The following is a 13620-nucleotide window of genomic DNA, read 5'->3' on the forward strand; positions in this document are numbered from 1 at the left end:
TTCCCGAGAAAAACTAATTCTCCTTTTACATGTATTTAGATAGGAGCACCCGAGCTAAAGCTTCCTCTTAAGCGAGCAGGCTAATGTTCCAAAGACAAAACTGATGAATCTAATCGCTAATGGGACAGTGGCATCATCTGGAGGAAGAAAAAGATACCATCACACTGATACTATGGCTTCCAAGATGTGCAACTTTGTGCTACAATCTTGAGGTCCTGTCAACATAAAAGCTAGGCATGAAAATGGGCACAGCATAGTTGGCCTTGTTTTGCGAGGGTGCAGTACACAGCATTGAGTGCTGCAGGAAGCGATGTGCGCATTAGCTGTCGCCGCTGCCATACATTCGCCAGCTGACGGCGAATTCCAATGCCGCAGATTAGAAGCAGCCTTGAAGTAACATTCAGCCGAGGGTACGCATTTCTTTTTTGAAACATTATCCTTTCAAATTTCAGTACAATGCCTCCTGTGCACGAAATTCTCCAAAATTCCCATTACTGTTTATCGCTTTCAGATGCTCACGGGTGACCCAAGGTTTCTTTAGCCTCATTCATCACGCCACAATGAGCTTGAGCCTCCGAAGCGCAAGTGTGGCAGGTGTGACGAGTGAGAACCGGTTTTGCATCAAGTAGTAGTAGCACCCACGGCAGGACCAAATTCGGTTTTGGCTAACTAAAAGTGTGCCTAGTGCATGCTTTGATGAGTTTCTCACGTGAGACGTGCTCATGTTCGCTTGTGCGTGCGTGAGACGCGACCGACGACTCGATGACAGCTAGGTGACAGAATTTAACTGAGGAGTGCTTTCGTCATCGAGGTCCCCTTCTTTTGAATGAAGATCTGGTCATTTCATTCAACATAGGTAGTCTTCAGATAAAAGCCTTCGTTAAGGTCGCCGCTTGTGCCGACTGTCCGCCAGCATGTTGCAGCACGAGCAGCATGGTGCTTCTACTGTAACCAAGGCCATGAGGGCGTGGCAGCTGTAGTGTTTGATTGCTGAAATTACTTAGTACAAGGGACACCCAAACTTACTGTTGGATAAGATTAGTGAGAAAGTGCCCTATGATGCTAAACATATTCTGCCCCCTTCATAAGTGTTTTGCAGGGTCCCTTTATAATGTGAAATGTGCCTGTACTAAAAAGCCTACTAAATCACCTCACAAATCTTTTCCAACTAAAAGTTTCTGAATGCACCTCGTATGGATGGAATCAAGCTTTTGTAGCATTCCTCTCTTTCTAGTCATCCCCCCTATACAGATAGTTCAGTTCTTGTTCTGATGTGTAACAATGCTTACACACTACCAAATAAAAAAACTTCATTCCAGGGTTTTACGTGACAAAACCACGATATGATCATGAGGCAAGCCATGGTGGGGGATCCCGAATTTATTCTGAGCAGCTGGGGTTCTTTAACATGTACCCAATGCATGGTACACAGGCATTTTCGCATTTCACCCCCATTAAAATATGGCCACTGTGGCCGGGATTTGTACCTGCACCCTTGGGCTTAACAGTATAACGCCAAAGCCACTATGCCGCCAGGGCGGGTGTTGTTCCACCCATCATTATGATGAGCTTAGGCATTGGGATGTGCTCCAAAATGGGTTCGCTGCACCACGTATCTTGGAGGCCACAGCACCAGCCCAGTGATGTTTCCTGCCACTGGACGGCACAACCACCTGTGCGAATACCAGACCAGACAAGCAAAACCACAGCTGGACTCTCTCTAGTCTTTCTTGGTTTACCATGATGATACCGTGAGCTTCCTAAACTAGCTCCGACGGTGGGCACTTGCATACATTATTATTTACGAGATTTCACAATTTTGGTACTGCTGGATGCACTCCTTTGTTGCCAGATCTGGAGATATCAGCATGTCACAATAGGCACGAAAAATGGTGAGTCTTCGAGCACTGAAAGAATGGGCAGGCAGTCTTTTGAACTTTCTGCTGCATACACAAGAATATTATTGGGTTCAGGTACTCATGACAGCATTGTCTAACAAATAGGCACACATATTAATCATGTTCAGAGAGTGTTGCAGGGCTCCTTTAATGGGCATTCTTTCAACAGTGATTCCATGCGTGTATTACTAGAGCTATAAAAGTAGAAACTTGAGAACTACACAGACAAACACTCTTTTCCTTTTTCATGCAATGTTGTTTCCTTCTCTTGAGTGTCCTAACTTGATTGTGTAAATGTTATTTCTTCAAATGGGGTCAGTTGAAAGACGTTTTGTCTGTACGTGTCCTCCACTGTCTTAAGACATCCTCAGCTTCAAACAGTTTCAGCACTAAAAAAAAGAAAAAAAAAAAACCTCTCAGGTTTCTCGGCTGATCAAAGACAAGTGTATCTCACCTGGTAGAGGGTATGCAGCAGGTGTCCCTGGCTCTTGTCCCAGATGCGGAGGCGCGAGTCCACTCCCAGGCTGAGCAGGTAGAGACCAGTGGTGCGCAGTGACAGGACGGCCCCTCGGTGTGCTGTCAGGCTGTAGGCACACGTGCCAGTCATCAGGTCCCACACGCACACCAGGCCATCCTGGCAGCCACTCACTGCTGTTGAAGCACCCGGCTGCATACGAAACAATGCGAGACATTCCATGTCAACATGAAGCAACCTGCTATTCTAAAGATTCAAACAGAAGTTCAAAGAAAGATGGAGGTTTGAAGCAATAAACACTGGTCGAACAAGGAATGTCGCAGGACCCAACGTTTCTACAATGGCACTAGCTTAATTTCTTACAGACACTAAAGGGAAACACTCAATCAGTTCAGGCAGATAAAGTATTCTTTTAAAATGAAATAATTGTTAATTTTGCGGTAATAAGTTCATTGTTATAAGAAAAAAATCAAGGTAAATGTTCAATTTTCTAAAATTTTGTGCCAGAACTCTAGAACGAGTACATCAGTGTCATGTTACGATTTCAAAGTATTTTCTTATAATTGGACCGTCATGGGTCGGTAAAGTTCCGAGTTCAGTCGGCTTTATTACAATGTAGTAGCCCATCTATATCGATGAAACATTAACTAGGATCGAGCAGGTGCCGTAAAAACCGGTGACGTTATGGTGAGCTGGTGAGGCAACTTCAAGGTGGTGCCGCCACCCATCCTCTGATTCTGAATCTTTCCTGTCTTACCAAGGCTCTTCTTCTGGCAGGACTGGCCTTTCTTATATTGTAGAATGGTAATTTAATAATAAAGACAAGATTATTCTTCTGTTCAGTGTCCCTTTAATGTTCCAATATATTGACATGACACAGCTGTGCTCTGCACTCTGATGAATGTTACAGTAGAGTGCTGTAGGTTTGTTTTTCACCACTCAAGTTTTATTTCATTATTATAATTTTTATTCATACATAATGCAGCCCCATTTGAAGCTATAGCCAAAGTGGAACGCACATACAGAAAAAAATAATAAATTGTTGCACTTGTACACACATGAAATCAACATGCAGTACTGTACAGAATAACACAGATATGAAGCACCTGAAAAAATGAGCACCTAAATGTGGGTCTAAAAACTGGTCCAGAGGCACGGTATGCTTCTTAGCACCTAGCATATAGCCACTATTCAAATACAGTACATGAGCATTTTAGCGTGCCACTTCCACTGAAATAAGGCCACCGGGGCAACAAATCAACTCGGCGACCTCAAGCTTAGCACTAGAATGCCTCTCCTTGTCGGCGACTATGGCAGGTGAGGGCAGCACAAGAAGACTGCACCTTACTATTTCAGCTCATTTGGACTAACACATTTACTCTACAAAGCTAACAGATTCAGTTTCGCAGCAGTGCATAAAGCAGTCACGTGTTGCACTCAAGCGAGTCTGGCCAAAATTTTACCAACACTGCAGCAATTATGCTGCAAAGGTTGGCTGCATTCAAAGTGCTATGTTGTAGTGGAAAATTTTTCTTGCTCCCACAGGCCATGAACACATTCATTTCAAGTTCTATCTTTCATTGCGTAGTGTGCACTGAATTTCCAGATTCACATTACACATGTAATGCTCTTTAGCAGCATAAGTACACCAATAAACAATTAGGCAAGGCAGGCAAAGCAGACTGTCACAGGTTCAACAACAACAGGCACCTGCACTGATTACCACACAGGGGCTTGCTTATGTTATTCAGTCCTGCCAAAATGTTGCAAAAAAATTAAAACAAAATCATGATAGTTCTCCATCTGTGCCACAGCTTAAAATCAGCAGGGCACACAGCAATCATGCTAAAAAGCTTGTTTACTGCTCAAATGCCAATAACGAACTTGGTTGCATGTTATACTAATGCCTGTTTCAACAAATCTAGAGCCAGATATGTGCAGTCAACATCTAGACAAAATAAAAGCAGGGAAAAAAGAAGTTTTTTATAAACCCTGCTTGCACACATATTTTGGCAAAAAATGAATTGACGAGCTAGGGTTATCATCGATATGGAAAGTGTCAAAGCATTGCTGGTCTCCACATCGCAACACTCATGCCTGTACTATTGGATGGTTATTAATTTTGGTGACAAGTAGCACTGCAAACATTTAAAAAATGACCTGCTGTATTTCAGTTCATTTGGCGATGTGGAAGCACAAAAGAAAGAACAAACTTTTTATGAAGAAAACTTCACCTTTTCGACGTGGATGGCCGAAATGCCTCCAGAATGACCATGGAGTGTGTACACGCACATAGCAGTGTCACAGCGAAACACCTGCGCGAAACATGCACGGAAAGCAGACCCATAAATATAGACAAATCAACATTGTCATTGCTATCAATATATATGAAGGCAAAAATAAAATGAACATCTTTAGAGACAACATTTAACTTCAGTTTGCATGCATACCAAAAGCCAAAATGTTCGCTGGAATGTTTTCTGTAGACCAGATTCTGTTACTCTCACACACCACTTCAGAGCTAGCGACCTTGACCCCAGTTGCCAGCTGTCAGCACAGCCCGCACTGGACTGCCAATTTGGTGAGGCAGCTAACGACAAAGCCATGGCGAGAATGCGATAAGAACGGGCTGCAGCCGTTCTTTGCTTCTTCCTGTCAGCTCCCACAGTCTCCGGGTAAAAGTGGCTACCCCCAAGAAGCGCTAGAAATTTTGGTCTATAGGCTGTTTCACATAATTAAGGCCAACAGCTTTAAAAAATTAAAAAATTTGGCAGATCACTCACTTAAGTGGAAATCTATGTTACGTGAAGTTTTCGTGATGTTTACATGAATGGTAAAGCAAACGTTATGCAAAAGTAATGCTAATGACTGGAATGCTCACAGAAAATGATGTACTAGATGGAGGTTTAATTTATGCAAATAAAATGGTAATGTCGCAAAGGTAATGCAATGTATAATCAAACGTAATGCGATCAGGCAAATGTAACATAACGATGCAGATGGTTAAATGCAGACGTGGCCTCTATTTAAAGGTGACAGATATGCACTTTAAGTGAACCCACCCACTACAGGGATGGCTTTTGTTGGCAACTTCTCGTGTATGTCTCTGTTGCCAACTTCTTAACTTCGTGCCCCTGATAATGGGTAGTGGGTAATGACAGCAACGGAATAGCAATGCTATAATGAATATAGTATGATCCTGATGGAACTGCAACAGCCTGAAAAAACTGAGCATGAGACTACGAAGTGACCACAGATGCATGACAATGACGGCATGCTGATGACTACATGATTACAAAGGTGTCCAGATTGCATAAGTAGAAGGAATGACGATGAAGGAGTGACGAGAGAATGGAACGATGATCTTCGAATGACAACAACAGAGTGAGTGATGATAAATTGACGATGACGGAACCGTGATGACGGAACCATGGCGGGAGTGATGAGGCTAGAGTGACGACAACAGTGATGGTGGCGGAACAATGTTAATGTAACCAGAAAGGCCTGAGGACCACAGCATGACCTCGATGGAATTACGACAGGAGCATGACATTGACGCCGTGTCGACTGCATGATTACAAGGGGATGACTGCACGACGATGTGAAGACGCCAAAATGAAAATGCCATGACGACGACAAAGGGACGAAGACGGCATGGAACGAACGAAAGCCGACAAAGAAATGATGACAAAGTGACGACGACAGACTACATGCGGTGTCTGGTCTGCACTATACCCGGACGACGAATGAATGATGGTGACAACGTGAGACAAAAGTTTGTTTGTGTAGGAAATCACGTTGGCACTTGCATAATCATCTGCTTGCCCTGGCTGAATTGCTCTGCGCTATATCCGTGCTGGTCTGCACTAAACCCGGGACAGCAATTGTGCAAGACTGCAGACAACTGGCAACAGCCAGCACCCAACACGCAGCCAGTGGCATATAACCAGTGGCTCACATTGTATAATTGGCACGACAGCGGCAGCCAGCACGCGAAAAGTGGGGAGAAAAGCCAAAGAGAGCTTTGCTCTAACAGATGCTGGAAATAAAAATTTCATCCTCAAAGGGTTAAGAACAACGTATACACACACCACTAGGCATGCTGTGTAAAGATAGAAGAGATGCCTGAAAACTGCCCACCTTAAGCAGGCGATCCAGGCTGCCGGTGACTATCTGTCCCCCTTCGACACAGACAACTGAAATGGGCTGAGTGTGGGCACGCACGCTGTTCACCCACACCAGCTTAGCTTGCACCTCTCCACTCTCCCAAACTGCAAAGAAAACAAGTGTGTTCACTGACACAGAATTCTATGAGTTGTCCTTAAAGGGTCATGACACAGAATTTGGAAGCTCAGTTGTTCCCACGATCTAATTTCCTCATTCGTGCTGACAACATTGACTATGGGTAAAATTAACCATCTGCATAAAACACTAAATTTGTTTAGTTTTCTGGAACTGTTTCTGGAACCAGCTTTCTGGAACCTGTGCTGACAGAGAGGAGCCTCTAAAGAAATGTGACATCTTGCATGCTCTTGTGACAAGCGAAGAGAGAGATTACCCAGATGCTTGCACACAAGTGCCCTCAATTCCAAAAGATGGCGCCAATTTTCACTCATCTGTTGTAATGGTGTTAGAAGAAATACCAGCTACGAACACCAGACCAAATTTTAACACTTTCCCGCTTCTTCTAAATGTTGGAAAAGTAATACAGAGAGTGTAGCAATAGAAAGTCTTATTTTATTCAATGCATAGAATGCTGCTCAATAAATGTACAATAAATTGAATATGTGTAAGTCTGTGCAACTTTGCAGTTTGTAAACAAGCAAAAGCGAACTTATTCCTAGGGGTGGGCAGCGCAACCTGAACGAAAGACAAAAGGAAGTCTACGATACGAGCGCTTGTTTGAAAAAATGAATCATTTGTTTGAAAAAATAAACCAGTTGTTAGTCTGCACTCGTATCTTGCACTTCCTTTTGTGTTATAACTCAACTGTTATGACTGCTACCGCGCGGGAACGGCATCCGGCCGGACGTGCAGGAGCATCATGACGTCTACACAAGAACGGGAACACTGCGCCCGTTTATTCAGTGACAGCCCTTTGTTCGGACGTTCTCCAAGCCGCTCCGGCGCATGCGATGACGTCGGTCTCGTGCCACGGCGAACGCGGTTTTCTCTGTCTCGTTGTCGTTTTCACTTTGCAGCATTCTTCCCTCCTTAAGGTGAGTACCGCTGTACGGATTTTCGTATACGGGTCGATCTACGAAGCACAGCTGGTTGAGCCTCTTCTGGTAGCGTCGGTACACCAGCTGGTTGATCTTGCGAAGGTTGTGCCGGCACAGGACTGTATCGAGGACGGATTTGATCCATGTGACGCTGAAGCTCACCTTCTGCCGTTTCAACGGTGATCACTCGGGATCCTCTTGTTTCTTTCACTGTGGCTGGCAGCCACCTTTCTCCCTCTCCGAAGTTGCGAGCCCAAACAGGAGTGCCCGGGCTCAGCTTGTTTTCTTGATCTGCCTGTGGACAGATGGAAAAGGTTACGGGTGGTGGAAGGCATGTGTCCAACCGAGAACGGATCTGGTATCCCAAAAGTTGTTGAGACGGTGATCGTCCATCATCCAGGGGTGTTCTATGGTAGCTAAAGAGCAGTTTAGCCAATCGCTCAGACAAGTCACCTGACCTAACCTTCTTGAGGCCATCTTTCAGTGTCCGCACGGCGCGTTCAGCAAGCCCGTTCGATTGGGGGTGATATGGTGGCGTGCGAAAGTGCTTTATGTTATTTCCTGTCAGAAACATCGTGAAAGTCTCTGACGTGAACTGAGTTCTGTTGTCTGTCACAATGGTTCTTGGTATGCCCAGCCTGCTGAAGATTTCACGCAAGGATGTAACTGTCGATTGTGCTGTGACATGACGCACTGGAATTGCTTCGATCCATTTTGTGTATCTATGGCCACTAGGATCATGGTGTTATTCACTGGACCAGCATAATCTAAACGGACACGTGACCAATTCTCGTGCATTAGTGGCCAGCTTACTGGTATTTTCGCCGGTGGCATTGCGCTTGCTTTTATGCATGTAGTACAATTCCTACTGATTTGTTTGATAGCTTCGTCGATGCCGGGCCATCACACGACAGTACGGGCCAATGCCTTCATTGCCGACATTCGCTGGTGAGTCTCGTGCAGGAAGTGCAGCATGTCACCACGAGCAGCCTCGGGAATCACGACTCTGTGACCCCAGTAAATGGGACATTTGTAAACGGTTAGCTCACTTTCTTGTGCAAAGTATGGGTCCAACCGCGGATCGGGTGCTTTGCGCTCCTTTGGCCAACCATGAAGCACGTAGGACTTGACAATTCCAAGTACGTGATCCTTCTCGGTCAACTGTCTCATTGCTTGCGACGAAAGGGGCGTGTCATCCAGCTGCTGCAGCGAGTGCACGTACTCGTGAAGCTCCTCTGATGTGTCCTCGGCGGTTTCTAGAGGAAGCTGACTGAGTGCGTCTGCATTCAGGTTGTCCGAGCCAGGTTTGTACTCTATCTTGTACTGGTATGCTCCCAGAAGCAAGGACCAACGCTGAATTCTTGCGGCAGCCATGATGGGCGTGGGATGATCTTCACGAAATAGACCCACCAGCGGCTTGTGATCTGTGATCAAGGTGAATGTTCTTCCCAGTAGGTAGTCCCGAAACTTTGATCCCCCGAATACTAGGGCCGGATGCGGCCGGATGCAACGGCCGGATGCCGTTCCCGCCCGGTAGCAGTCATAACAGTTGAGTTATAACATTTTGTCTTTCGTCCGGATTGCGCTGCCCACCCCTAGGAATATGTTCAGTCACCAACTCGTCCAGTTTGCTGTGTTAATTAAGAAAAAGTGAATATAGTCGCCTAAGTTCTTGGCTGTCTTACGATAGGCACTTTGAACAGCATTCAAACCATTTAAATCAGCTCTTTTTCTGTAGCAGGCAAGCAATAATAAACATAGAAACCCCATAAATTTGACGAAATTGAATATCAAATTCTTTAAATGGATATACGTTGATTTAATGCAGTACAATTGAAACAGTATGCGACATTTTTAATACCACACTGGCATGTCTGGTGTTTGCCAGATTAGTGATGCACATGAATCAATTCAAACAACCCAGAACTACCAACTTCAGTAAGGCATGCTTCAAAACTGCATTTGAATTGGTGTATCACATTTTGAAAGGCAATTAAAATAAAACAATTCTTACCCCCTCCCACATCACATGATCGCCGGTCACAATGCATTTCAAGGTGCCAGCACTCCAGAATGCCACTTATTCTTGACGTAATGATTCTGCAAATGTAAACCACAATTTGCTTGGTTAGAACCAAGGAATGCAGCACATATGGTTAACAAACACATTTCCTACAGAAACAAACTGATTTTTATGATGACACAGCCCAGTGGCTTCCAGACTAGGTTTCATGAAAGCCTTGTGCACGGCCAACCGCTTTCTGGGTTTCATGAGGCCTATCAAATGCAGCCTATAAATCTGAAGCCTCACCTACCCAATTTGAATGCAAATTTCTGAGCATAATGCTTCTGACTAGAGTGGAGTGGTCCTATTCACACTATTGTGAAAGAGAAATTTCAACAAACAATTCCACATTACGGTCATGCTAAGCTACGTGTAAACATGTAAAACTTCAGATGACCTAAGCAAAAAGTAAAGACAAAAAGTTGTCTCGTTTGCCGAGCCAGTGCCCTCACCAAAATTACATATTTCACACTGGCTAATAAGCAACAGTGGCACCTTCTCATGAAAAAATTTAAGGCATAGGTTAGTGACCAAGCTGCTGTCATCTTTAGGCAACATTCTCGTGTGAAACTTCACCTTACAAATTATGAGCATGAAGGAAAGATATAAAAAAAAGTAAAAGCCATCTTGCCTGTGACCAGAGACTGTAACCGCAGTTACTCCATCAGTGTTGTCTGTGTACACGCCGCAGAGGCGACCTGTGGGCATGTGCCAGAGCTATTGAAAATAAAAAGACACAACAAAATAAGCCTACATGATGTGAAAGCATAGAAATCGAAACTCTAGCCTTTAGCAAGGCTTGAGAGCCCTTTGAAGTGCTCTTGTGTGGCACTAACTTATCACACCCCTAGTCAGGTGTTCTCGTGCACAGCACGAAAAAATCGGGTGCTGCGCAAAATGAGATAAAATGCCCCCGCTCGCACGCGAGATCATCAACGGAAGTGTGCCGTGCAAAAAAAAAGAAAGAAAGAAAGAAAGGAAGGTGAGGCTCGTGACGTATGCGTCACATGATCTCCGGCTCTGGTATGGGACAACGCAGGAAAGGAATTTCACTTGTGGAGGCTACACGGGGGCAAGTGGAGAAAGTGCCTATGTTGGCAGTGAAGCTCGCCTCCTGAAATCATGGGTTCACGACACTTCAAATATTCCTATCTCTACTATTAATGAACCAATTCAAAACATTGTTGCAGTAGAACGCTACCTAGAAGGCGCACAATAACTTCCATCATATAGCCAACATTTTCAATGTAGCCTGATGAAGCCTGTCGCCATTTGAATTGACATTTTTTACTTTCAAGAACTCCTTTAGCATCCCAAGAGGACCACTACCTGCCACATCAACGAGCAATGTTAGAAACAAAGCTTTTTCAACACGAGTCATCTATCTAGACAGGGAAAGCTTCACCAGCATGGCAAACTGCGCTAGTTAGTGCACCGACACTTTTTTAGCCAGCAAAACCTAGATGAACACAGATAAAAGAATGCAGAGCCACAAAAAAAAAAAAAAGAAAAGAAACTAACTTTTAAAACGGAGGGTTGGAGGGGATATGGAAGAATGTATCAAGAATGAATGTGCTACTTGGGTTAATGGAATGTGAACACTGCAGCAAGTGTTGACTCAAAGGATACGTGTGACAAGTATTGACCAAAACATTGTGTAAATGGCTAACTAATTTTAACTATTTAAGGGTTTTTGCGGTACGTGTATGATGCCACTGATCCATCACACATTGTTTTCAAAGTACATGTATGGCACCAATGTTATGCTTGATATTTTGTGGGTATTCAGCACCACTGGCTGTTTTAGAGGTACTGCCATCTCTATGGAGTCGCCCAAAGATATCTGAAATTGTGTTTCCGCTCACAGGGGTGCACAGCTCGACTCGTTTACCTCCAAACAGCTGCTTACGTGGTCACATGCATGTTGTCTGCTACCTCCAAGACATGCATGGGGGTGATGCTACATTTTTTACAGCCACAGCTATTCCGTTGCCAGTATTTAAGATGTAGTCCTGCACGGATGAAGTTCAGAGATGCTAAGTTTTCTTTTTCTTTGTCTTCGGTTGCAGTTCTCCTTTCAGTAGTAGTTCGCATATTCCCATACACTTGGGGTGCATAGTCATGAGTTTGGCAGTGTCATGCACAGTGCCTCTTTGTGCGGCAATGCTCAAACATTTCTTATTCTGATGAAACATTCTTTTGGGACAACAAATTGATAGCCATAAATTTTCCTATACATTCTTTCAGGGGCATGCGAATATTCAAAATTTTCTATATTTTCAAATATCCGTACACCCCTGAAAAATCTAATATTATATCTTTAATAGTCGTATTCGATTCGAAAACTAGGCATTCGACACAAATCGAACATATTGTTGGCTGTACGGAAGCAAACATGGTTCTTAGCGTTTATTTCTATCTAATCTAAGAAAGTGTGTCTGATTTTGTGCTGAATTTTGCGATAATTTCATGCTGCTGGCGAAATTTCACCTGTAGAACACGCTTACCCACTGAATGCTTAAGCCTTGCAGGAAAGCCAGCCTCTCCGCAGCAAGGGGCACGAGTTTGCAAAGAGCGAGGGTGCACTCTTGCAAGTTCCAACCCCGACTCTGAGCTTATTGCTGGACAGTAAATGCGATGAGTGACAGAGGGTCAAATGCCTCTGAGTTTATGGAGAATTGATGCGGTATAATAAGCTACAGGTTGGCAAGAAGAGACAACTAAGGGAAATTACACAATTTTCCAAAGCTAGCATGAGCCAAATAGACAATCTTTTAGTACAACAACTTACCAATGACAATGTAATTTCAATGTTACAACATCGTGTTAAAATAAACAAACTAGCTAATAAATGCATGTGTATATCATTATTCTGTATTCTATTTCTATTCGAAACTTTTGATATTTGCACCCCTATTTTTTTTCAATTTCTTACTGTATACCCTATTTGTACATAAACTGTTGGCATAAGTAAAGCGTTCTTGAGAAAAAATATTGCTTGCAATAAATTTTTGCTGTAATCATGAATTTTCAATCATTTCCTAGTACTGGAAACTACAATAAAAGAACTAACTACATGGGCACGATTTTTGTGAAAAAGATTCGAACCTCGAAGGGTTAAGATGCTTTGGCCACAACATTACACTTGTGAACCTGAGCCACCACAATTTTTTTTTAATGGTTTAGTGCATTATTTGTTGCAAACATGACCCACCCTTGCACACTTCTGGGAAGGAAAACAAAGAACAAGTGGCATAACAATTGCTGGCCCTACAATAATACAAAGATTACTGCTTGTACTTTCAGTCATCCCCCTCACTGCTGCTGTCTGTTGAAGTGTGGCACAACTTTACATCAATGCAGTACACTCTTATACATGTACACCAATTTTGCATCACAGCAAAGCAAAAGTTTGTTGCCATGAAATTACACCTAAAGGTAAAATTCACTTTCATTTTGTACTTAGTACCCCTCCTGAATTTTCTGTGAAAATAATACATGTATGTGTGAAAATACCACTACAGTTGAACCTGTTTATAATGAAATCTATAGTTCCACCAAAAGTGGTCGCTGTATCAGTAGTTCCTCTTATGTACAGTCATGCTTCAATACATGCAACAATGACAACACTGAAAGTGGCGTCGGCAGTTACGAAAATGTTATTTTCGAACTTTGGTTCGAAAATAACATGGCTATCAATTTGTTGTCCCAAAAGCATGTTTCATCAGAATAAGAAATGTTCGAGCATTGCCGCACGAAGAGGCACCGTGCATGACAGACACTTTGCAAAAGACTTGCCATTTCAGCTGCAGCATATCAGCCACACACGCACTGAGAGCAGTGAAGTTACGATTTCTGTCACTTCAGCAGAAAAGTTACGAAGTTCTGAAGGTAGAATGCCGCCGCGAACCTTCATCAACAACTACATAAACAAAGCATCAACAAGTAGCGATCTCCCAA

At 43.5% G+C, this 13620-nt stretch overlaps 1 protein-coding gene across 2 annotated transcripts in view; it reads right to left on the reverse strand.

Moving 5' to 3' along the window:
* SCAP (SREBP cleavage activating protein) overlaps positions 1-13620 on the reverse strand; it is a 100923-nt gene that overhangs the window by 5490 nt on the left and 81813 nt on the right. For both annotated transcript variants that reach the window (XM_055076722.2, XM_050188346.3), the window contains exons 22-26: positions 10292-10377; positions 9610-9695; positions 6514-6644; positions 4608-4688; positions 2353-2565 (exon numbers count right to left, since the gene is read on the reverse strand). In XM_055076722.2, coding sequence (XP_054932697.2) covers positions 2353-2565; positions 4608-4688; positions 6514-6644; positions 9610-9695; positions 10292-10377 — 597 coding nt within the window. The remainder of the gene's footprint in view (positions 1-2352; positions 2566-4607; positions 4689-6513; positions 6645-9609; positions 9696-10291; positions 10378-13620) is intronic.

This window comes from Dermacentor andersoni, chromosome 2 (assembly GCF_023375885.2).
Source record: "Dermacentor andersoni chromosome 2, qqDerAnde1_hic_scaffold, whole genome shotgun sequence".
In the NCBI taxonomy this organism is placed as follows: Eukaryota; Metazoa; Arthropoda; class Arachnida; order Ixodida; family Ixodidae; genus Dermacentor; species Dermacentor andersoni.